Source organism: Nesoenas mayeri (assembly GCF_963082525.1).
Source record: "Nesoenas mayeri genome assembly, chromosome: 4".
Lineage (NCBI taxonomy): Eukaryota > Metazoa > Chordata > Aves > Columbiformes > Columbidae > Nesoenas > Nesoenas mayeri.
The window spans coordinates 20,555,532-20,582,482 of NC_137540.1; the positions used below are offsets into that span (position 1 = coordinate 20,555,532).

Sequence of the window (26,951 nt, forward strand, 5' to 3'; positions counted from 1 at the left end):
AGAAAACAGTTTCAAAAATGAAGCACTGGCTTTCAAAACAGAGTCTGCAGTGTGCCAATTTGGTTAGCAAATATGTATTACTCCTTAGCAGTAACCAGTGATATAATAGAAAGTGCAAAGAGTGTTGCTTGTATTACAGTATCACTCTGTCTGGAGTATTTAAAGAAGCTCCTGAGGCTGTACTGCACAAAACTTAGACTTTGCCCACTGTGTTTCCTTGTTTTCTGTGTTAATTGTTCTGCCCATTTGCCAAAAGGTATTATAGAAAAGTGTTTTCTTAATGCTGTCCTCAACTGCACAACTCTTAATTTGATCAAAAACTAGCAGAATTGGGATTGGTGTTTAACTGATGAAAGGTCCGAGTCCGTGACACTCGGTGTTTCAGTTCTAGCTGTTTGAAACTTCATCTTAATTTTGAGACTGAACATACACTGTGTTGTTCTAATTGCACTGGCCTTTTGAAAAGAACTTTGTACTGAATTCAGCCAAGTTAAAGGGTTTCCAAGATCATGATCTTGGCTCAGGATAAATGGAGCCAACGAGCTAAACAAATTCCTGCTTTCTTGGTTCCTATAGTATGAGAAAAATAGAAAGAGCAGAATACTTTTACTGCTTTATACAAGTGAAACACTCCTGGAAACTGCAAAAATATAAGTTAACCATGTTTATGTCAGCAAGACACGCAATTTCAGAAACTATTTTTAGCTCTCTTTCAAAATCTGAACCACAAATTATAACATTAATGAAGCAAACATTTCTCACTTGGCAAATTTAAGAAGTTAGTTTTAAGAGTAATCCCTTTGGGATTTAAAACAATAAAGAAATTTAGTCTAGTACAGACAAATATTAGTGTTCTTATAACATGTAATAGTAATAGCTGCCTTGCACTGTGTTGAGCGAGGATACAGGGCTATATTTGTTTCCACTTCTGTTACTGAGAATGCTTTTCTAATGAGCTAGATTTTAAAATTGGGATTGAAATAAATGAGTAATGGAAAAAAAAGAAAAGGAACTTCTAATCAGGAAAACAGTGTACATTCTTTCAAAGTCGTGTTTATAAGTTCAGAGAAGCAGTGGATCTAGTTCAAAGATAAACCATGTTTCAATCTGCCTTTCAAAACTATCATATAGTTCATTACTAAAGTTTGTTTTCAGTTGAATCTTAGCGTAAAAACAACGGGTTACTTGAGATACATACATCATAATGTGCTTTCAGTTGTAAGGTGTCACAATTTCTGTTTAGTACAGGTCACAAAATCATTGATTTACAGTTTGGGTTTCAGGTTTACACAGGTCTAAATTAATAATGTACAGAGGCAACTGCTATTTCAATCAGCTTATGCTGTCAAGCAATAAGAGAACCAGTAACTTGCATTTGCTGATGTGAAATAACTGTAGGATATTTAACCTGCAAGAATTCATGCTGCACAAACGTGAATTTCAGCACAAGCAGAGTTAGATGTGTAACTGCCCTCCCGAACATACAGTTTGATTCATGCACACAGGAAAATATTTGAATTTACAAAACTCTGTGTGGTTTCATTGACAATTAAGCTCTTTAGACTTTAGGCACTCTTAAAAGTGCATTGAATAAACAAGTATTTCCTGGTGACTTTCTCATGTATATTGCAGGCATGTATTTTTAAGCCTTCTCAGTATTATACTGGAATAGTGTGTGTAGACACCAAGGAGAATCATTTGTTTACAAGAATTCTAGAATACCGAAAGGGCAAATCTAGTCTTGACGAAGGTCTTGAATGAAACATATGAGTTGATTCAGTAAGTTAACGTGGTTGGGCCACTAAATAAAAGTGACCATAATATAATTAAGTTCGACATCCTCCCATGGGATCCTACCATGAGGTAATAATATTACAGTACTTTTCAAAAAAGGAAGATTTTTATATTGAGGAAGTTAGAAATAGCCTGAAGGGGAAAGTTAGGAAATTAAAATCCATAGAAGCAGCATGGAGGTTCTTTAAAAGTACCTTATTAGACTCAGAGAACGTATGTATATACTGGAACAATTAGGAATCAAGAAGGTGAGAAATATAGCAAGGTACAAGGGAATGTTCAGGCCCCCAAAAAATAATAATCCTATAATAAAATGGAAATCCAACTCAAGTGACACTAACAGAACTGAATATAAATTGAGAACAGAGTAAGGGTTATATCCTGCCATTGTTTCCCTGGCAAAGTAAGTAGGAGTTTCCATAAACATTCTGAGGTTTGAGAGGAAATTTAAAGAACAAATAGGGAAAACAGAGAAAGTTTCAATAGGTTGTGATAAAAGAATTTCCTCGAGCTAGGTGATGGTCTTTGGCACAGGCTGGTTAGCCAGACCAGTAGAGTATAAAAGCAAAAGACACAGCTTGATCTCTTTGCATAAGAGAGACTGGAAAAGACACATCTATAGTTGGTGTTTAACCTTTTGTTCCTCCACATGTAGGCTGAGAAAAAAAAAGAGCGGGAGAAAAGAAATTATAGTCAGCACCAGCATAAATTGCTCTAAAAATAAGTGCTTGAAAGGAACTGAAAATTGGAGTAGTTGAGATAATGAAGTTGTACTATTTATTTTTACAAAAGTTAACTGTTATCTGTGAGGCTGGCTATGAAAGGGCTCTGGAGGTCATCCTGCAAATTACAGAGAAGTGATAGCCTAGAAAAACCCTAGGTGGCAAAAATTAAGGGAATTGTAAAAGCAGGTCAAAAAAGCATCTCGAGTCAATGTTAATTTGCTGCCATAACCAGAATTCTGCCAAAGAATTGGGTAAGGTAATGAATAAAAATAGTTTACATTTCTAGAAGATTTTACAGTATATCTTGAGAAAGCAGTATGAGAGATTCCCAGTCAGAAAATCATTTCTAAAAAGTGGTTGTGGTTCAGACTGGACTCGGGGAAGAACTGCTCTAGACTGGTGCCTCTGGACATACCTCCAGTATACTGCTAAATTAGAGGTGAAAAAAAAAATAGAAGAAATAAATAACCAATATCTTTAAAATAATTTTAAAATGTTTAATCTAGTAGTTCTTCTAGAAAATCAGCTGTTACTTTGAAGAGTTCATGATTAAGTGGCAGAATTTGCCAGCAGCATCCTCAGGAGTTCAGCAAGACACAATTAAGTAAACAGTGTTGAAAGGGTTTTTGTTTGGTAGCATCTAAAAATATATTTAATTTGGAAAAGATAAGATCTAGCAGAAATAGGTGAAGTAATACATTTCAGAAAAGGCAACTTTGCCTTTTCATTCTCGTTCTTCTTTGATGAAAATGTTTAACAAATTGAATTGTCACACATAAAAGGAATGACATTTGAACAACATAATCACTTGTCTGTTACATGCTGCTGCTTTGATAGTTTTGATTCAACACCAATTCATGAAGGATTTGCCTGTAGTTTTCCTGCTACTATAATTTATTATGCAATTGTTTACAAAAATTACAGCAGCCATGTAGCTTTCCTGATAGGGCATTGGGTCATATGTCAATAAAATTGGGTGCAGGTAGGTCCTAGCTCTGCTGGTGTTGTAGTCTACACAACTGTCACCTTGAATCTTTCCTTCAGATTCCTTGTCCAGAAACATCCTAGTGTTAACATCCTTCTTTTTGGCGTGGAGCAGAACCAAGACATCTCAAAATTATCTTTTTTGAGAAACTGAATATGCTGCAAAGCTAGGTGACTTGGGAACTCAGGCTGGCAGACTTGCATGTAAAAGTCTGCTTTATATTAGGGCTGAATGCAATAATAAGCATTTCCAAGGCTATCAACAGTAACTAAAGGGTTGTCAAGATATATTCCAGGGACAGTTATAAAATTGTAAAATATTGGATACAATATACAATAAGATAGACGAAGTTCAGAGAGGCAACTCCAAAGGCACATATAAAGTCAATGTTACTTGCTCATAAAGAGACCTGCTGTGCTACTGTAAATAATTAAATATTGTTTGGTAAAAGAGACTCATTGCTCTGTATTGATGATCAGGGAAGTTATTCAGGATATGCAAGTTACAGACTGTAGTCCCTGCTGTGACTTAAGTGCAGAATTCCTCTTCTGATTTTAAGGAAACGGTTGTTTGGGAACCTTCTCAGGTCAAAGCTAGAAAATCTAGTAAAAAACAGAAAAAGAGAAAGTCCATAACAACAAAAACAATAGCTTGATAGGTTAAACCTTTACATGGGATGTGCAAACTGCAAGTATAGCCCTCTAGCTGGAATCAGGCATATTAACTATTCATGTGTCTTCTGCTCTGAGAGCACAGATGTCCACTAGAACTGGGGGACACAGTTGCAAACAATAGTCTTGTCAGAATCAAAAACTTCTTTTTACTGATTAGGATTTTCCAGCAATAACTGCCACAGAAATGTTTTGCCAAAAATCCTAGATTAGCATTAGTAACGCAATTCTCTGTTGCCCCACTTGCTGAAGAAGCTCCCGAAGCTTTCACTTCTCCAGGCTGAATGAGACCTACTGTCTTGGTCTCTCCACAAAGGTCAAACGCTCCAGTCCCCAACCACCCTTCACTGCACTCCCTCTGGTCTACCGATATCATTCTGATACAGAGTGGCCTCTAAACCAGATGCAGTATTTTACCTGCAGCCTGGTGAGTGCAGAGTAAGGGAGGATGCTCCCGTGCTCTGCTGGCTGTGCTCGTGTTCACACAGCCCAGGACACTGTTGGCTCACCTCCAGTTTGCCATCTCCCGAGACCCCAAAGTCCCTTTCAGCAGAGCTGTCCCCAGCCAGTTGGTCCCCTGCCTGTATTGCTGCAAATGAAATAGGGTTTGAAAAAGTCTGCAGTAATCTGTGTCTGTAGTTCCAATTCATTCCTTCTGACTGTGGCTATCCAGCCAGAGGTAGTTGTTCCCCAGTGCAGTGAGGATCAAGTTTTCTCTTTAAAACCTTCACTAGACATAGTCTCCCCCTGAGATATCTTCCTTATCCTTCTGTCACTTGTCACACCACAAAACCCATCCAGTTGCTTTAAGCACTGTAAGGCAGAGAGCTTCATATCAGGCTGGATCCTCTCTCAATAATTTTTCAAATAATTTCTCAAAAATCAATATTCAAATGAGATTTGCGACTATACAGATGTGCACAACACTTCAGAAATAACAGATGCTGTCACGCTGTTGACTTAATGGCTGTGAACTGCACAAGTACATAGAAGGGTGTGAAAGAAACCTCACCACCGAGAGCATTTCCACTGAAGAGCGTCTTTTAAGGGGTTGATTTTCAGAACTCTTAATCACTGCTGTAACCAGATACTTAGACTTGAATATTTATTATATACATAAGGCATTAAATACTTATGGTTGATTTATAGCTTGGGTTAGGATGTTATTTTTAAATAAGCCATATAAAGTACCTTCAATCCTGTCCATTCAGACACCCATGAGGCAGACTCCAAAATCATGGAATTGGCTTAAATGGCATGTGCTTTAAAAAAATCCATTTGGAAACAGAGGGAGTAGAAATTCACTGCCTCCTTACTTTTTAGCCTGATCTGTATTCTCAGAGTTTTCCCTGAAATTATGCAGTCCAAAGGTTTCAAATTAAAAAGCTGAAAACCTACTGCAATGTTTTATTCTACTAATTTCAGCTTTCAATAAACCTCTCATACTTTGCAAGACTTGTAAAATAATTGCAAGCATTGACTATACTACCTACTAAGATGTGCACACACATCTGTGTAGCTGAAAATTCCACAACATACTGAAATATTAGTTGTAATTAACAAGAGGCTGGATTGCTGAGGTTTTGTGGCATGCCTTTAAATGTTTGAGCACACATTCCTTCCAGTCAGCTCTAATGAATTTTGTAACTCCTTCATGCAGTGAGACTGGAGGAAGAGCCCTTATGAGCAGAGAACAGGGGAACCTGCTGGTTTTCTGCAGAATATTTGGGTTTTCATCTTCATAAGAGAAAGGGCAATTTTCATATTACACATAACATTTTGTGTGTCCCTGGATGGTTTTCCTCTGTTAGTTCCAAGAACAATTGCAAGGAAACATTTGTGAGTCAATGAATTTGTAGAGAAAGTGAATTTACCACTTTTTAAATATGCTTAAGCAGTCATATTTGTATTCTTCAGACATAACAAATTATGTATAGCTTGTCACTTTTTTCAGTGGTTATTGTTCTTTTCCTCCTAAGGGAATATTGTTTTTGTAGCTCAGTGAGGCTTTGCTAATTATTACATACCTTGTATTTCTAAAGATAAATTATGCTTATGTTAGCTATTTTTCTTTCAGGAAATGTTCCATTCAATACTTAAGTATAGATTGTAAATAGGTGAATTCCTTATTCCTTTTTTGGGGAAGGAGTGTAACAGAAAATTTTGGCATTTATCAAGGAATAATGGATGAGTATATCACAAAATTCTGACAATCTAGTAAATTTTTCTATGCTGAATTTGAATAACTGTCACATTTAGCTAACGTATATTCAAATACAGGAGTCACCATGTGTAAACAATTTAACATTTACCACAGATGCCCAAGTCTTACAACAACAACAAAATCAGGAATAATGAGTAGTATTTACTTAACTTGCAAGTCTATATTAAGTAACGTGATGTATTGTCTGAAAAAGTTATCAGAAGTTTTGGGATTAAATTGGTCCAAATCTTCGGTGTACTGCATATCTTTGAAAGGTGACTAGAAATGAAAGATGTACTTCCAGTTGATTGTTTCATTAAAAATCAACCCATTTGGTATATATTATATTTGTCCAAACCAAAAGTGTGTTAAGGACAAAGATGCTAAGGAGCCAGTTGTGCGATGGAGCGGAAGAGCACGGGTGGTTTGGGGAAGGCAGTGGGGATCAGATCTCCCCACCAGCTCTCCTGCTCCTTTGCTCCTTCCCAGGAGTGGAGCGATGGCACAGACGTCATTGAAAGGACACTGTGGGCAAGAGACAGAAAAAGCAAGACTCTGTATTCCACAAGTGGAACAAGACGTGTTTCATGTGAAATACAACTTTCTCATCTTCTGCATATGTTATTAGCAAATGCTAATAAGAGAGCAATAATGTTATGAAATAACCATTTAAAAATGTAGACAACTTTAGAACTGAAAGAAAAAGGAAGATGAAAGGCATTGGCTGGCCATTCTACATCTATAAATTATCACTTAATAGACAGTATTCTTATTAATGTAAATATAAGACAAAGATTTACAAATATGAGTTTAGTGCTTGAGACTAGCTTTGAGGAAATACTGATCACTCTTTCTGTGATTTCTGTGTATTCACTTTTTAGCTGTTTTAAGTTAAACCTTAAAAACAAGGAATTATTTTTAGAAATGTTCTTTAATGTTTGACATCTCAAAGCAGAAGCAACAAAAAAAAGAATCCATGTCTATTCAGAAAGATTTTTTAAAGACTGAGAGATTCAAAGAAGCCTTTGCAGGTCAATCTATGATAAATGGGCATATATGACATGGCAGGGAATATTGTTTCCTAAGTAGAACAATTCTGATGATGCTTATTTCTTTTTCAAGAGAGCATCATTTGACAAGCATGGTTCCCTTTTTCAAGTGAGGACTCGGACTCAGGACTGAAATTCTGATTGTTACAGATGATCACATATTTGACAAATTGCAACTGCTGTACTTGTCTCATTCCTGGCCTGTTTTGGGGTAGGTTTGTTTTGTTTTAAGCAAGTTACAAAGATGGCTTAACTTCAGAGAGATTTTCTTAATGGAATCCATTCCACCCAGAAGGTGTTCTCTCTAACAAATGCGAAACATCACTAAATTTAACCCAAAGTCTGAGCAATGGAAAGCTACATAGATGATGTCAGATATTACAAATATTATTTGTACTTGCTAGTTTACTTGAAGGGAAATTATGAGAATGACATCATAATGATGACTAATTTTTATTAGTGTTTTCTCTCTGAAACTCTAGACTTACAGTTATAAAGAAAAACAACTTTTAAAATGCTGAACCTGTTATTCTTTTCTAACACTTTGTGATTTTCTTATTTGTAAAAGATAGTAATATTTAAAAATACAATAGATCCTATCAGTTCTTATTCTAGTCATTTGATGTGTCAAATATTTTTTGTCTAAAAGAAAAGAAAATATTTAATGCTCACAAAAGATAGGAAATGATCACATCTTTTAAATTAATCGCTGCTTGGGTCGGCCTATGAACCTATAAACTCTGCTGGAACAGTTGTAGCCAAATTTCTTTGCAACAGTTTCATACTATGGAAATGAATTATGCTGATGAAGGGGTGATGACCAGCTTAGGAACAACGCTATGTTTCTTCAGTCAGCAAAAGCAAATCATAGGGTGCCACAGCTCTAGAAACATCCAAAATCCGCAGAACCAGTATAACTCTATTTTACAGCAAAACCTGCAGTAATCTGGGGTTGCAAAAGGACTTGGTGCAAAAGTCTGTTGGGTACTTGTGCTTACCAAGAAGTTCTGTATGAGCTCCAGCTCCAAAGGGCATTGGATGTGATCTTCAGAGCTGGAGATAGCAGTAGCCAAGGAGACCAAGAGAAGAGTATCTCCCACAGCAAGGCAAGAAACATTTTTCAAGCCCAGATGAAGGGCATCCCTACAGGAATACTGAGAGGGTCATCAAGGGACTAGATATGCCCATTCAAGTCAGTAGAGACTCCATAGCTAAAAGCTGGTGGGTGGCATAGCAACCCAAATGCTGCCTCTGGTGGAGAATCCCCCTCCCTATTTTTAGGAACTCACCACCATCAGACTGCATTCTCAGGTTCTTTACTAAGGACAAGATTAGGCCACAATACCAGGTAGAGACACATCTCCATGACTATATTAATATCTTTCTCCAAATGCTGATATCCAATTCAGCGCCTCAAAGGCAATGGAATTACCCAAGTGTGGATGGTTGACATTCTAATAGGTGTTTTGTCTACCAGGAGCTTTGTTTATCTATGAAGAATTGTTTTAATGAGAAATGAATATTCATGGAGTCAAAGTGCTTACACACATTACGGAACTTAAATATTGTGCCCTAATGCAGCCTTCATATTAATGCATTATTTTAATATGCAAAATTCAGGGATTAATTTAGCATCAATAATAACTGCCAGCCCTGCATATATGACTCTGACTCCTGACATAAAGTGATGCATTTGCAGTCTCAGCTCTCACGTAAATAAGAATATGGGTTAAGTGTGCAAAGGCAGGGCTGCAAATGTCACTCCTATGGCTGAGTTCAAACCTTACTGGTAGAGGTTTCAGTGCAAAGCAAATGAAGTTCAGCAAATAACTCAGGGGTGGTACCTTCACATAGTGCTAGAATTTTTACCTCCAGGGAATCACACAACATCTTGGGTAAATGATACGTATTTGTGTTCAAAGATACCTCAAAATGAGAGGTCTAGGTAGCATCAATGGCATTGTTCATCTCAACACTGAAAGAGAGTTAGTTCTGCGACTAGTTTTCAGAGCTCTTGTAAAGAGTTACACCACCAGGTAATGGGCCTATGCGACAAAGAATGCTCCCCTAATCAACCCCATTTGCAAAGGATTTTCAGGATAAAAATGAACAAATGATCTGTAATAGATAATAAACAGCTAATCATTACATCATTCATACCAAATCAATTAATACAGATACATTTATTCAACTTCTTTTATATATTACTTATATTAAAGCATTCTATTTTATCAAGGATTCAAAGGGATTAGGCTTTAATTTGTTATTTTAGTATACTATACCTTTAAATTGTTGACATATAAGTTGTATAAATAGAAACACTATAAATCTCTTAAAAAATGTACCATAAATGTTTTATGTATGACCTTTAAGTAACAGCAGTCTGTTGCATAACTCTGCAGGGGAAGTCACGTGGTGGAAACCTCATATTTCCTTAAATTTATGGTTGTTTCATGGTGGTCTAAAAGACTTTTTTTTTTAAGTTCCCTTTCAAAGTCGTAATCTTAGTAAATTGTTTAATGTTTGGTCTAATGCAGGTCAATGTAAGTTCTTATCTAGATTTATAATAGGAAATATATAACGTCAGATACCAATGAAGCCTGGCTAATAAAGTCAAGGATACCAGTGTTATGTTTCATTATAATGATGTGAAGATAATGCCTTTAGCCGCATAACCACCACATTAGCTACAGACCATAAAGAAATCTTATGAAATCTCCGGGTCAGATTCATTAAGTCTCCATTTTTTCCAACAATTTTTTCTTCCTCAATCAGAAGTATTTTTGATTGATAAATCCCCCCACTACCACTGTATCAGATCTCATTTACTGACACCAAAAGTCATGTAACTCTGGAGAGAATCAGCTGCCTCGGGATATTCTGGTTTGCACTAGAAAGAAAATTGGTGGAGTTTGTGCACATGCTTAAATACCTGCTGAATTAGGGCCTTATGAAACAAAATTTTATATTAAGGTAATTATCATTTCCATTAGCTGGAGGAAATTTCACTCTTTCCTACTCCAAAGGAGTTTGGTTTATACTCAGAACAGCGTTATCAGCATCAACAGAAAAGGTCTGCTTCAAGTTAAAACATGCAAGTGAATACAAGTTGCGTGAACAAGAAGAAATTATTAGTGGTTTTCCACCTCCACCAAAATCCTCAGGATCCAAAACAGGAATTTACAACGCTTGGCAAAATAAAAATTAAACCCCACTCAGAAATGTCAATATTTAAAATACGTACTATGACCATAATTTAATGAGTTCTTTAAAAAACACAGGCATATACATGAAATGTGTATTTTTCAAGACCCTTTTCCCCCAACATTGTGGGCATAACAATATTAACTTATTAAATACTATAAAATAAATTATTTCAGGTAGTTTGAACACCATTTATTTAAGCCTTAAGATATGCAAATCAAGCATGAGTGCACTGTTTATTTCCACTCATGTTCTGCTTTTGGAACTACAAAAAAGAATTAAATTTGATGAGAATTTAAACTACAGGGACAAGGAAATCTGTGTTCACCTAAATGCTGGATGCATGTCTATGTTTATATGTGTATGTAGTGAGTATATACATAACACATAAGTGTAAACAGATTGGACAGTTCAAGCCTTGCAGAATCATAAATTCTCACCCGAAAGGCAGATGTGCACGTTCCACAGTAGATGCAAATGAAAGCAATACTCTGTGTACAGCCTTGCAAAACATGAACTAATACGACACAATTCTATAATGGCACTGAAAGAGGTACTAATAATTCATTTTCAAAGAACAAGGAATCCCTCTCACTTGCCCACTTCTTCAGATAGCCTGTATCAACCTGAACATAATCCGTCAATTAAAGATAGGCGATGGTGTGCCGTTAGTGTATTAATAACATTTTATTCAATAGACTTCGAGCATCCTGTCCAAAGATCACAGGTGCATACTAAGAAAGAATGGAAAATAAAAGAATCAAAGTGGACACTTAATTTTCCAACTTCTTTTACATTGTGCCTTCTTGGTAAGCACTAAACCAATGAATACATGTTAAATAAATGTCTACAGCAGTGTTTAGTGGTGATAAGAATAATCCTGTTCAGGTATGTCAGAAATCTGCTGAAAAACAAATGAAGAGCAAGATACAATAACAGACAGTTTACTGGCATCATATGAGCATTGCTTAGCTGAGGAACAGGTAATTTGTGTCAGTGTCTTTGAACCTGGAACAGGGTTAATCCAGGATCTTGACAGACATGAAAGACTAACAAACCTTTTTTCTTCTCAATAATTTTATTTTAATAGAGCATTTAGAGCCTGAACTTAGAGAAAGGACGATTGTACTAAAGGCTAGTCTGGAGAAGAAGTCAAATGTGCACCAAAAAGAGAGCATGGAACTTTTTTCTGTACATGCAAGGCATTCATTAGCCTCACAAAAACCAGAAAAATCAGCACTGCTGGGGCTTTCACAAGTAGATGAGGGTGTCAAGGGAGAGGCAAAAATCCACCCCGCAGGCAGTGAGTCTCAGGAACCTCAGAATGCTGGCAATGGCTTCGTTAGAAACCAGAGAGCCTTCCCATGCCAAGAACAGACACTAAAATCTCAGACAGTTAATGCAAGAACGGGATAGAGAGGAGAATATTCTGAGATTTTGAAAACATACTCTCACCAAGTGTGGACTGAAAGGTTCTCAGGAAGGGCCAAATGAAATATTCCATTTCAGTGTTGACATTCTTTTAACTAAAACTAATTTCCAAGCTGAAAACAACTCACTGAAATAATCCAAATTCCCAGTTTTACAAATATTAGAACTGGATGTTTCATCAATTTCAAAACTATGTTTTTTCCCAAAACACAACATGTATCGCAAGCAAACCTCCCTTTCTATCAGGGATTGCAGTGGCTTAGACAAATCTGCATTTTCAAATACTGTCTTTATTCAGAAAGCTGCTGGCCATTTATACTGAAGACAGTTTTCATAGTAATTTACTGGTTGTCTTAGGACAAATGAATTCTGAAGTTTTAAGTCTGCATCAGCTATTGATGCACACAAACATATTCCTCTAATTATTCCATATGCATGCAATGCCTCACCCTATTTCATTTTTGTAAGTGTGCATGCTTAACACATTCCTTCTTTGCAATGTCCAAAACTATCTTTGCATTCTCAACAAGAAACATATTTCTCATTCACACATCTTGGGCCAAACCCAGATGGTATTAGTTTCCTACAAGGGTATTTCCTGCATGTCTGAATTGTCAACACGGCTGTGGATTGCCATCATTCTCCTCCTATATACAGATTCTAGTCATGAAGAGCAAACCATATATCCTCCACCACCCTGGTTTTTCCACTTGGCACGTTTCACAAAAATATTCATGTCTCTCTTCAAATTATTAATATTTTTTCGCTACTTTAGTTGAGCGGTAAAGAGGAGATCTATAGAAGCGATCCATAAAAATGCTTGATTATTTTAGCTTCCTCTGGTATTGACAAAATGTCTGTGGAAAAATCTGGGTTTCTCTGGATTTATTTACTCCTTGTTTTCAGGTAGCTGGCACATTACGTATATTTTTTAAGACTTACCAAAAGAACTCAAATTCTACGATTACTGGAGTCAGTATTTGAAATCCAAGCTGTTGCATAACTAAGCAGTCAATAGGTTGCACGCCAGCCTTTCTCACCCAGCCCCTGGGGCACCGTGAGGCTGACAGCAATGGCAAAGCACCCGGGAGGGAAACACTGAGGCACTATCAGACAATTCAAATGCTTTTTTCTTCCCAGCTCCCATTCAGTGCTTTTTCAGAAATGGGAGGGTGCTGCTGCTTGAAAGTGTTTCTGACCCAGGTACAAAACATGATGCACATGCATAGCTTTTGTTGAAAAAAAAAAAAAAGCAATAATAGCATTTTCTCTTTTTTTTTCTAGCTGCCTTTCTATCAGGATTCCAACAAGTGCAGTCTTTATATTTCAAACAGTTTGACTTTGGATAACAAATACACTTCCAATGCTCATGCTCGCATGTCGGAGCTTAAAACTTAGAGCTCAGCTGGAGCTCTAAATTGATTTTCTGTTTGCATTTGTGTCAATAACGGAAGATTGTTTTCTGTTTGAAACAATTGAATGGACAGAGAACATAGGTATAAACAATTTTAAAATTGGAGTAAATAGACATAACATAGTTGTCTAGCCTTCATCCAGTAGATCTATTGAATGTCTACTGGTAAAACATTGAAGAATACTTGCAGAGCTTCTAAGAATGCAAATTCTGATTTTGCCTATCACGTTTAGCATAGTCATCTACTGAGGTAACCAGCAACATATGCAACCAGCATTTGCTTTGAAGATATGACACATCATTATCAAAACTATGCTGAATGCTGATGCTAAATATAGGCTGAAATATGCCCCTCCATGCATCCAGATTGCAGAGGCCGAAAGTTCCTTGGATATTAGGGAACAGAATAGCATTTGCTTTATCTTTAGAATTTGCATACCCGTTCTTTGGCAACTGAAAACCTATGACGTGTTCCCATGTTTCGGTGCCTGCAGGCAAGCCCCACACTCTACATAGTGGCTCTGCCTTCAGGAGAGAATCCCAGACAAGATAATGGGTGGAACAGAAGCATCAATTGCAGTGAACTTTCACATGCTTCTTGACTCTGTCCTGTGTTTTTCTGTCACCCAAACTTCTATACTGCTAATTGTCTCCTACTCCCCTACCAAAAACCATTCAGATAATGTGATTCTCCAGTTTCTAAAAATAAGAAAAAAAGGCAACATAAAATATCTTGCAGAAAAGACTTTACAACCTTTGCTTAGTACCTTTGCAGCCTTAATGACTGAAGCTAGAAATCTGTTAAGGAAATCAACTTCAGTGAAGAAGAAAATCTGTCTATTTTACAGTGAAGATCAATATCAGTGTGATAAGCCACTGAACTCACTCTTCTCTTAGAGCAGTGACAGAGCCAGGCCCACAGTTTAATCTAGGTTATGTTGCAAATATGAATTATTACCATAGTAATGACTAGGAAAAACACAGTGTAGACTGAATGAAGCGCCTCTAGTCCATCGATACCATCTGGCAAAGGTATCCTGTTTAGAGTGTTTTTTGGGGTTTTTTTTGTTTATTTTTTGCAAGAGGGAGACTGCTAGCAACTTAACGTTTATCACTTGTTAAGTAAGTTTTAGTATCCATTAACATACAGACAACAACAAAGACATGGGGACACAATATTAAAATACCTAGCTCATGTGAATGTAACATTCCCCTTGCAAGCAGAAAAAGCCAGTACCTGCTTTAATAGAGAACACTTCAGTGCCGAGAGGCATAGGAGAAAGGCCAGATTGTTTGTAAGAGAGAGTAATGTCATCGGGGCATCTTTCCATTTCCATCTCTCTTTTTTGAAACTAGTTATTTTTTAATGCCTACAATTAGACAGATCAACATTTCTGGTTTTAATTTAATGCAGAGAGTATGATAATTACTGTTATTCTGTTCTGAATTATATCCCTACATTTCCATATAAAGTGGTCATGGTAAAACAGCATGAATTTGTTTTCAATTATCGGAGTATAGAATTTGTTGAAGGTTGGTTCATTTTACATAAGCACTGTCAAATTTGCTATGTGTCACTATACATCCTCTTTTTTTGCCTCTCTCAGCATAAAAAAAAATAGTCTTACAGCTCATTTGAAAGTGGACACTTGTGGACACTTACGAAAAGTCTTAATTTAGCAGCCCAGGGAGATCTTTGCACCATAGTAATGGTTTTATTTTTCCATAGCATATTTTTATCTTTAGCAATGACAAAAGCAGCAGTGATTGGCTGAAATGTCATGCCACATAAAACCAACTTATCTATGGAATCATAATTCTTGAACTCTTTTGACACCTCTCTGCCATTAGACCTGTATTTTAACCACAAAGAAAGACTTTATGAAATACGTTACTGAAAAATGAAGATAAGGTTTATAGACAATGGTCAAGGAATGAGAGCATGAGAAAACCAGAGTAGATGCCTGGGCAGACCACCGCCATATTACAGTGTTGATAGAACAGTAAATCACTAATAAGATTAATTTGCCTTGTTAATCTGTTTACAGAAAAATAATGTTAGCATTAAAATATGGTCTAGAAAAATCATTCTGATTTGAAGAGGTAAAGTCACAGTTTTGATGAATGAAAAAGGAATTATTAGTCTCTTGTTGTCATGTATTTGTGAATGTTGATGTGACGTAGCCTGCTCTCTTTGGAGTCTCATCTGAGATGATTTTATCGGACTGCCCACTGAAAGAGAGTTGTAAAAATTACCTTTATCACAGAAGTGGCATGGAAAGGTGGGTAAAGCTTTAAAGCAACAGAAAGAAGGAGCAAAAAATACTACAGCCATCAAGAAGTCTATTCTCCCTATTAATGAAGGATTTTCATGATCAGTAAATTTCTTAACACTAACTGCATTCTCGTTCACTTGGAAGGAAACTTTCTTGCTTTCCTAGAAGGCTAATTCTACAACACAATAGACCTCAAACCAATGCAGCTGAAAAGCTGTCAGGTGAAGACAGTCAAGAGTGGAAGAATGCTGAAGAAGAATAGTATAGGAGAGCAGATATGCCAAAGAAAGAAAAAAGAAAGACAGACCAGAAAGTGGAAGTGTGCCAGGGAAATAAGAAGGAGCATGCTTATTTTTTACCTTCCCTCAGTGGCCTCCGCTGGTGAGCCACTCACTGAATTGCTGGTGGAATGTAAAGCTTCCTTGAAAATAAATCCAGCTGGGGACAGAGGTGGAATCACCACCTGTGTTCCCAGAGGATGAATGTTGCTTACAGCTCAAGAGGCCTCTATGGTGCAGGAAAGTGTGTAATTCACACCTTCTTGAGCCAGCTTTACTGGATGCAATAATCATCTGGTCTTTATTTGAATCTCCCTCTTCCGGGACTGATTTCCACTGTCTTCTGTTATTCCAATTCTCCTAAAGCAGTGCAGTACATAAAGTTTTGCAGTCCAGATGCAGACCTCACATGGGCTCACGGCCACCTCCTTGCAAGCACGCTCACAGTCCTGTGTCACTTTGCCCAAAACCTCCCAATTATTGGCTGGCTTTTGGCAGTCTTGGAGCTTTTAGCGGCTTCTAACCAATAATTGGGAGAGTTGTCAAAGCAGGATTCCTGTCTTACTAGAAGAGTGTGAAGGAGGCAAGCTGTGGGTTTATGTTGGGTTGGTATCTGCATTTATAAGTTTCACATACTTTCTTTAGGAGGACGGGAGGAATTGTATTATCAGGGAACGAGGATTGTCATTTGAATCAAACTAAAGATTGCCCAGCAGAAGAGCAAAATCTGGAGTTGTGGAATTAAAAATATAAGTACGGAGGACTAGGACTAGGACTAGAAATGAAAGGGCCTGCATTTAGTAACTGATATCTTCAAAGGACTGTGAAGATAAGGAAAAGAAAACATGATCAAGGCCATGTCAAAATTTTGGTTTTGTTGCAACAGAAGAATTAGAATAGAATTAGGTTTTCAGTTCCAGTGCTACCTTTAGGTCTCAAACCATTTTTATTTCTGGTTACTCTAGTGTCCTTTTTTTGCTGGACAACTATGCTGCATAATAAAAGTGTGTGTGTAATTAATTCCTGTGGATCAGTACTCTGACTTTTTCCCAAGCGCAGAGAAGCCCGATTCAAATCCATGCAGAACTGTTCTTATGAATCGTGTTACTACCTTTTGACAGGTCTAATGTGTGGACCCACTGAGCTCTAAAGGAGCAGGATGTCATTACTTTATAGTGAGTACAGTTGTCTTGTAAAAAATAAGCATTTAAATATCCCTGCAAACATCAGAGCAGACAACTTTGTGATGGATGCACTTTGGCCATCAATGATTTGCAGCCAAATCCTGCCCTGCACCTAACTGAACAAAAACCAGCTCTAACTTCAGTAGGATTTGTGCTCACATTCCAAGTAAGAGTATGGCCCTCTAAGTATTTTTCCTGTATAAATTTAATTGTAAAGCATTCCTCTATCTAAAGGTATTTTTAAGTGAAGTATAAAAATAGTGCATTTGTTAAAATAAGTAGAAAATATTGAAAATGTTTTAAAAAATCCTTAGATAACTGCAAAGTCCTTTATAAATGAGAGAGAAAGAAAGAAGGAAAAAAAAAAAGCAGCTTTCCAGCACAACAGGAAAAAGGAAATGCTTTGGAGATAGGGTCTACTATGTATACTATACTGAGCCATGACATCAGTGTAATTATTTTTCCCTAAAGTAAATGTCTTGTGTTACCAGTTCTTCCCTTGCCAGAGGCCTCAGGCCCCACAGATGTTCAGATAGCAAAGCACTTGAATTTTCAACACCCAAGAGGTCTATAGGAGCTCTATTCCTATGCCATACCTACAGCCCAATTAGTGTCTGGTTTTCTCATTCGCTGTGCGTTGTCCTCTTTCACCTGTCAGGGGAACCTCTCCTTGTGTTTGTCAGAGCAGTCGAGGCAGCTTGGAAAGGCGAGGTGGACCCTTTCAGCAGAGCTTTTGCTGGTTTCTGCTTCTGCTGTAGTCAGGTTTCTGTCCTGTGCTGGGGCCAGATTTCAAAAACCTTAATTTGGCAAACACATCCCTCTGAGAAAAATACCTGACACGGATATTCAGCTCTACAGTAAGATCTGGTAAAGGAAGGTTCAGACAAGCAGAGATTCTTCTGGGATCTCCTAATTAGAAATCCCTTTCTGATGAGTTCATGTGGTACTGCATGATAAGAAATTTTACATGTTCCATGACCCCCTCACCCATGTGTTTTACAAATAAAACTCCTTCAGATCCAACACATGGTAGTGAGTATTAGTTATGGTATATATTACATAGGAAATAAACTAAATTAAGGGTGATCATACTACGTGAACAAGTTATGTAGCATTTGCTCTATAATAAATGAAAACAAACTATATAAAGACATTACATTAGAGCTAATATTTAAGTCACAAACAACTGTTGAATAGAAATATCTTAGGCACAACCCCTTTTAAAAAATTTGCTACTCATTTCCAAAATGAGGGTGGGATTGTTGAGATGAAAAAGCTGTTAAGTATAAATGCCACTATTTTATATGAATGAATGAAAATCAATTTTAAAGGAAAACTCAAATTCTGCTACCTATATTGTTTATTATTAAGCCACACAGAGTAATGAAAATAAATGGTTATACCTGGTTTTGCTTACTAAAATTAATTACTATTAAGGTTACATAATTAAGGGTCATGCTTACAATAAATGAAATAGTTAACAATACCCGTTAAGGCATTCCCATGTATTTCTATATATATACTACAGGAAATAAAACATACATTGCTATAATGAAATGGCAGCATGTGTAAAAAATAACTGTGGCATATGTTTCTGTATTATAGAAAAAGTATAATACCTTAACAATATAATAATACTTCCATATATAATATCAGAGATATAACAGAGTACATTTGGAAACACATAGATGGAAAGTAGAGCCCTGTTCTAAGGAGTGCTTCCGTGAAAATAGCACCTTTCCATAAAAATCCAATATTCACGTGCAACAATTAAATCCAAGTGTAAATACTACAACAGAAACTACAATGCAAAAATAAATATTAAAAATATACTTCAGTGGAGAACACTTACTGTAGTAATATAGTTTTAGGACTGACATAATGTACCTAATCAACCATTTTAAAATTAAAATTAAAGAAACACTTTAATGCATACAATTAATCTTTACTTGCCTTAGAACTGACTTAATATAATTCTAATTAAATTATTTTCATGCTTGTAGTCCTAAACTTGATCAATCTGTTTTTGAAGGAATGTTCTTCCTTTCACAGAACTCTTTAGCTGAAGCTTATAACCCAGCCCAAGGAAAATCAGCTCTGAAACAAACATAGTATTGGCGCAAAACACAGTTACTGTGAATGGAAGACAGGAGTGTTCAAGCTCAAGAGCTGCATAGACAGACATTGGAAGTGGGAGCTTCCAGGTTTAGTTACAATAGAGATTTCACACTGGCCCCAGTCCACAGCATGTTTAGGTAATTAACACTCATTTCAGACAACCATCATTCTTTTGTCTTCAACAGATATCCCAATGGAATACAAAGATTTGTCTCATTCTCCTTGCCCTTTCTTATACAACTGACTAATGTTAGTAATTATTCCATCAAACAGTGTAGTGCAGGATCTTATACCAGCTACTCTCCCATCTACAGTTTGTTGGTGCTGGTGTCACCTAAGGGGAAACTTAAAAAGAAAAGGATGTCAAGAAGTTATTAAGCTGCTGAGAGAAGGATATGGATATTTGACAGATGGTGTCTACAAGACAAGACTCTAAAACCTGGGATGCTAGTTTCACAGTAGACACTAGAAGTCCGTTGATGAAAAATAAGTGTGGATTATTCTATAGGGAAAAAATCTGACTTTTTGAAATTTTGTATGTAATTATTCAGTTTGACAGTACCAAAATGAATGCTTGTAAGGGATTTTGCTGGGTATCTCAATTTACACCGCAACATAAGAGACATAACACTACAGAAAACTATATACTTTCTGGCACCACAGAGATGCTTTCAGAAGCTATGCAAGTTGTGGCAGTGATTTAATTGGAAACAACAGGTTTGCCAATTAGTGATAAAGCTAAAAGTACACAGGAACTATTGCTTTCCAAAACCAGAAGAAATAAGTATGGACAAAATCAGATGGATTTCTAATTGGCTGTAAGACACTTAACATCTTGATGCTGCACTGATTTCAGTATCTTAGAGGAATTATTCCAAAGTTTTTATTGAATGCAACAGTATATAGACTTTTTAGAACATAGTGTGTCCAGCCCACTTTGAAAAACAGCAGCATGACTCTTCAGGAAGCAATAGACACATTCTACAAACAAAGTAAGTAATATATTGCAGTCTAAGGGAATCACGCAGGACAGCAATTAGTAGAAATACTGGCCTGATCCTATGAATGCAACTTGCCATACTTATTACCTTGCAGGTCCCGTGTTTCATTCATTTGTCAAATTCTTGCTTCATGTGTGCTTCATTAAAAGCTCTTAATTTAATTTTCACCTGTTTACACTTTCAACAGCTTCACTTTCACACTGAGATTGCTTCCATGGCATCAAGTGCTAAATAAAAGCTTCAGCTTAGTAACAGAAAGATCTTTTCTTACTAATACTTTCAATAACTCACCTTGAATGGCAGGCCTAGTGTGACTCATTGACATTCCTGGGCTCTTAAATGAGTTGAACTCATCTCTCAGGAGAAGAAATGGGACTGGCTTTGTCTGGCACAACAGATAGAATCATTCATCAGGAATCTCTGAAATAAGCCTTACTCTTCCCAAAGCAACTGATTCGCCTCCCTTTGCTTCAGACTTTATCAGAGCAACTTGGTCAAGACTCTTAGAAACTCATACAATAATATCTACAATCAGTTCAGACTCAGCTGCAGAATTATTCTTGGCTCATAAAGGAGCAGGAGCTTGATTACCAGTCCCTTCATCCATGATGACTGCAACTGATTTGGCAGCTCTAACTAGACCTTCAAAACTAACCCCTCTGATAACCCGCTGAAACCCAATTTTTCTAGCAAACAAACTGGCAAATTTAGGCTGCCTCTAGATTAGCAGGACCCAGATTTCATTGTACAAATCTCTTTCTGTGGAAATCTCTTGACCAATTTACATTCTGACTCAGGTTTCTCTTTGGTGGTTGTGATTAAAAAGGAAGTATGGCAATCACGTTGAATTAAAATAAATTAAAGCTGTGCACTTTCCCAGTTAGGGCTTTTGTGGGATGCCTTTCAACAGGAAGACAGGCCCATCCATCACTTTGAATTGCAAATACATTTTAAAAGCTTCATTCTCTCTAACAATTTAAAATTTCATAATTAGTTATCATGGGTGTGGTTAGAGTTGCAAAATGGTGTCTCCTTATGTGTGCAGCTGGAGCACTTGAATCTACAACAGAGTCACTAGTTTTGAAAGGCTGGCAAACCCTGAGTTAAATTCCCAAACAATTATCAGCCTGTGAATAATCACATATATTAATAGAATTTGAATTGTTAATTATGTATTCTGATTCTTTCTATGCCTCAGCTTCTCTCCCCTGCATTACCTCAAGAGCAACTACTGAATCTGAGTTTTATTCTTCATTTATACAAATACAATTTTAGGCATAGCAATATTACATACATTTTTAGAAGCCAAAGAGAAAATTGCCTTCTCTTTAAGTATACAGGGTATTTGCAGTGTTGCAGTACATTACATAGTTATGATGCTTAACATATAACTGTACTAACCTTCGTGGCAAACATAATAACAAAAGAAAGTTGTTTGGAGATTTTTCTATTTTTATTTTAAAAAATAACAAAACCCTCTCCATTGAAGGACCACATGTAAAACTATGGTTTCTCTGCACTGAGACCAAGGCTGCTTATTACCTACAGTACACTAGCTATGATGAACAGACCACCATAGTTGTGACAACTGATGTTGCTGCCTCCAGGGTAAAACAAAGGTTTACATATTACACAAGCAATTTAACTGTTTTCTAAACATATTGCCAAGACAGTGGGAGCTGGCAGCCAGCACTGTGTTTTAGGTTTTGGATACTTGGATTAGAAGTGACTGCTGATTATAGACCTTTTTATTTGTCCTCGACGAATTACAAGCAACCTAGTAACCCAGCAAAGAATCCTTCACAGCACTTATACTTGTCTTCATGGCTTCCCAAAGATTGCATACACAAATCACTCCACAAAAGTGGCGTAAGAGACTTGTGCATAGATAACTACGTAAGACAATTGTCTTGTTCCGACTCTTAAAGAGTTCCCCAAAGTGAAACGTTTTATAATCCTTTTTTGTGCAGTAGTCAGGAAAGAAAGAAAAGAGTTTGGGCAAAGATTATCCACAAGAAAGAAACGGGTTTTTTTTTTTGGATTCCAGCTGAAACACAATAAAGAACATAATTAACTTCACAATTCTTTGTGTTTTTCATTTGACTGCAGGGAGGAGATGAAAGAGGACTGTTAAGCCTTGCATTCCATCCCAATTACAAGAAAAATGGAAAGCTGTATGTGTCTTATACCACCAACCAAGAACGGTGGGCTATTGGACCTCATGACCACATCCTGCGGGTTGTAGAATACACAGTATCCAGGTATCAGTAAAAGTCTAAGATTCACAGATTCTGTATTTCTCAGCAACCTTTTCATTTTAGTATTTCCCACATCTGAAAGGAACTATCAGATTTACAGTGTGTATGCTTGGACACTTACAGAAAAGTTATTGCTGCTTTTATTTCAAAGGGTAGTTTTGGAATGCCAGTAAGTACACTAGTTTATTCTTTTTAAGACTTTAAAAAATTATTCTGTATTTTTAAAAATTATTCTGTCATTTTTATATTATAGCTCTTTCCTACTTATTGTGTATAGGCAGCAAAATCATTTTTGTGAATGATGGAAAATCTAAATTCCTCAGAAATAATTGTTTGACATTTTTCTACCAAGTATATATCTTCAAGTATAACTTGAATGACTCGAGTTTACTTTTAGAATAAAAAACAACGAAAATGAGCTGTGAAAAACTGTGTTCTTATCTTTATATTGCAGGAAAAATCCACACCAAGTTGATATGAGAACAGCAAGAGTGTTTTTAGAAGTAGCAGAACTACATCGAAAACACCTAGGAGGACAACTTCTCTTTGGCCCAGATGGTTTCCTATACATTTTTCTTGGAGATGGCATGATCACTCTGGATGATATGGAGGAAATGGATGGTTTAAGGTAAAAAAACTACCAATGGAAAGACTTCTAGTATTGTCTTCTGGTTTCGCACAGTGGAGTCAGAATCAAAAATGATCTGCAGTTGTCAGGACAAATCTTACTCCCCCTTCTTGTACTACATAATCCCACTATTTTCAGTGCCTGGGTTTAGAAAACTGCCAATTTTCAGAACAGTCTTACTGCTTACATACATCGTCTTGTAGCTGCGTGCTTCAAACCATGTAAATATTGGAGCCTTCACCAGTAGATGCAATTGTATTTAAGCACAGGTTAGACTTCTTTTTTCCAATCTACTATTCTATGAACAAGATAGCTTTGTTGAGCAAACACTCTAGAAGAGTGTCTACAAACACATATTAGAGTCAAAACCAACACTTTATCACTGAGGAAAATGCCTAGAGAACATATAAAAAGCATACTTTGGTCTACCTATACAGTTTTCTCAGCCTGCCTTTTCCCTCTGTTTCATTATGCTGTTAGAGTTGCAACATTTGCCTTAATTTAGACAAAGTGGGGTACTGAGCTTTTAGAGACCTAAAAGGAGTTGCTGTGTGCAAAGGTATCTTTGGCTCAGCAGAACCACAGGTGTTCCTGCTCTTTGCAGTGAGGATATACCTAAAGCCAAGGCCAGGGAGCAGTTCTAATACTTGATTTTAAATTTATATAAACCAAGGAGAGACTGAAAGAGATTCATGACGAAGAAAGACAGAAAGGAATAAATTTAAATATGACATCTCTTCATGTTTGTAAAAAGAGTTTTGATGCTCTTCTGTTCCTTCCACATTCTTGTCCTTCTCCCTTTCTCCATCAAAGTCATGAATGGCAACACATTTTACTCTGTCCTCTTCCATGTAAAAGGAAGTTCTGATTCTTTAGCAAGAATGGGGGGTTGGACTAAATGAGCTTTAAAGGTGCCTTCTAACCCAAATTATTCTATGATTCTATGATATCAACATCTCAATTCAACCAAAACAATTACTTTTTTTTGTGTGTGTTAATGTATAATTAATCTTTGGATGATATTGTGGCTAAAACTCATTGAATTCAATAGCAGCATTCAAAGTGTTAGCAAAAAAGCATGTAACTACATAGTGATTATAAACATAGTTACTCTAGACAAGACCCAGCATAAAAGAGTTGACAGCCTTATGTTTGAAGCCATAAAAAAATGCTGTATGGAAAGTTGCTCTTATTATCAAGTTGCTTCCCAACAGAATGGTCAGAGGCATTCTAGTACACTCCTAACAAGTGAGCGTATTGGCTAAACTGAATCTTTGATAGGTTCTGCTACTGTTCTTTGGACTTGTATGTACCATAAAACCAATCTAGAAGTGATTATTCAGTAAAGTGCATTTTGCAGGTTCACTGTAGTATTATATGGATTCAATCTACCAGTAAAATACATCTAAAACCCCAATATTTTATCCTCCAATTTTTTCAGTGATTTTACAGGTTCTGTATTGCGCCTCGATGTAAATACTGACCTGTGCAATGTACCTTATTCCATACCACGGAGCAACCCACATTTTAATAGCACAAACCAACCTCCTGAGATTTTTGCACATGGACTCCACAATCCAGGCCGGTAAGTTAAAATTAAATTGAAGTATTCTGGAGCACATCTGTTTTCAACCCAAAATTTTTATACAGTCAGGTAGCAAAATTTTAATAACAAAGACACTAATGAACTTTTTAAAACTTCCATGGCTCCATCTCCACACTTATGTCACAGATAGAAATAAATGTACATTGGCAAAGGGGATGGAAAAGAGAATACACAACTATTACAAGTCAAGACTGAAATGACAGAAACAAAGTACAGGATTTTTTTGTTTTAATGAATAATAAAATTATTACCTTTGTGAAAGAAAAAAACTTAAAGCAGAGAGCTGGTAAAGTACAGCTGAGATGGGAATCTGAAAAATTAGAGCAGTAGAATCTTGATTGAGCAAAAAAGGCACATGGAAAACAAAAGGGAACATCTGGTGATATCTAAACAATAACACGGAGGAGAACAACGCTTTAACTAAACAACGCATAATTCAGCAAAGTAGGTGGGTGGTAGTACTGAAATGACATTTAAAGTCATGGTATGAAAAAATTTCGAAAGTCAAGTTGTTCCGATAAGGGGTTGATCCTTGGACCTTTTAACAGTCCAAAATTCCCACACCATATGAGTCAATTCATTGAGCGTGTTTAAAGCACTATTCATTTCAGGTGCTATTCAGTAGACATTTTATCACTAGGAAAAAATGGGTTTACTTCACATTGTATAAGAAATGATGCAGGGACAGGAAAGGTATATTATCTTTTGTATACAAATCTGACACACTTCTCAGATATTTTGGCTCAGTATGAAACAGGTCCCTCAAATGAGTAGGCAGCACAAAGAAACAATAATCCTTCAAAATGTGATGCTTCAAACTATTGATAGACAATTTTACATTGTAAGCTCATCTGTCTCATGGATTTCCTCGTATTTTTTGTTTCACAGATGTGCTGTGGATCGCCACCCAACAGATGTAAACATCAATTTAACTATACTTTGCTCAGATTCAAATGGAAAGAACAGATCTTCAGCAAGAATCTTACAAATAATCAAGGGCAAAGACTATGGTAAGTTTCATCCAGGGTAAAGCTACTGGGAACAATGTTTCTGCACTCATAGAATAATAAATAGAAAGCAGAAAAAAGTAGATGAAGTACTGTATAGCCATGATGCATAACTTCTTGCATAGAGAGGCCAGGTTACCTACAAAAGACAGAACTTACGAAAAGTGGTACAAGCAGACAAAAGATGCAAGACAAAAGAAAATGTAAGTGACTGAACTTTGTTCTTGGTGTAGAATATCATGTAAATAACATTTAAGAAATATGCCAGTTGATAGCCTGTCAAAGGTCTCACTGTTGCTGCATATGATGGCTCATAAAGAAAAGATTTTGGAATATCAGGAAGTGATGAAAATGTATTCTTAGCCATTCACAAGTAACCTTATAAGATACAGAATGGAAACCTCATGAAATGTGCCTCCTATAATAGAAAAAATGAGATAGAAAACAGACCAAAACCAAACAGGGTAAAGACTGAGCTCTGTTTAAGTGTTACTAAAAATGAAAAACTTAGAAAAATGCATTATGCTGCTACTTTCTTATAAAAGACTTGTTTAGATTAGATTGCAATGAGATAAACATTCTCAGTTAGGGACTTAAAGTTTTAAAGTGTTTCATGTGCTTTCTGAATCAGTATGATTACCAGTCACAATATTAGTTTAATCTTTAACTCTGACACTCACTAAGACTGCTTGCTAGTTTAGGCAAGCCAGGTGACAGTTTCTCCGAGCTATCATCTGTCTCGGTTGTCCATTGAACAGCTTCTACCTTCACAGTGGTAAAAGATTATAAATGCCAAAGGTGTGTAAAGGCATCAAGAATTGGTCTGTCTCCCGGAACACAGCACTTGCTGGTTTTATTCACGTCCCTAGTTCTCCCACCTGTACTTTACTTAAAAGCAAAGGAGCTGTGCTGGCTAGTACACTAGTACACAATAGTGTAATCCAATTGTTCTGTGTTAGTCATTGCATGTATTTTCTGTTTTCATTTTATAAAAGTCAAACCAAAAATAATAGTTGGTAAACCACTGCTCCAATGGAATTATGACTGCATCTTTAATGCAGAGTAAACTAAGCAATATTGTGTCTATCCAGAACAGCTTGCCAATATTAATAGTAGGCC

At 36.6% G+C, this 26,951-nt stretch overlaps 1 protein-coding gene across 1 annotated transcript in view; it reads left to right on the top strand.

Moving 5' to 3' along the window:
- HHIP (hedgehog interacting protein) overlaps positions 1-26,951 on the top strand; it is a gene marked incomplete at both ends in the record, with an annotated part of 70,129 nt that overhangs the window by 27,791 nt on the left and 15,387 nt on the right. The window contains 4 exons of the mRNA XM_080343791.1: positions 22,443-22,594; positions 23,046-23,219; positions 24,661-24,804; positions 25,714-25,835. Coding sequence (XP_080199917.1) covers positions 22,443-22,594; positions 23,046-23,219; positions 24,661-24,804; positions 25,714-25,835 — 592 coding nt within the window. The remainder of the gene's footprint in view (positions 1-22,442; positions 22,595-23,045; positions 23,220-24,660; positions 24,805-25,713; positions 25,836-26,951) is intronic.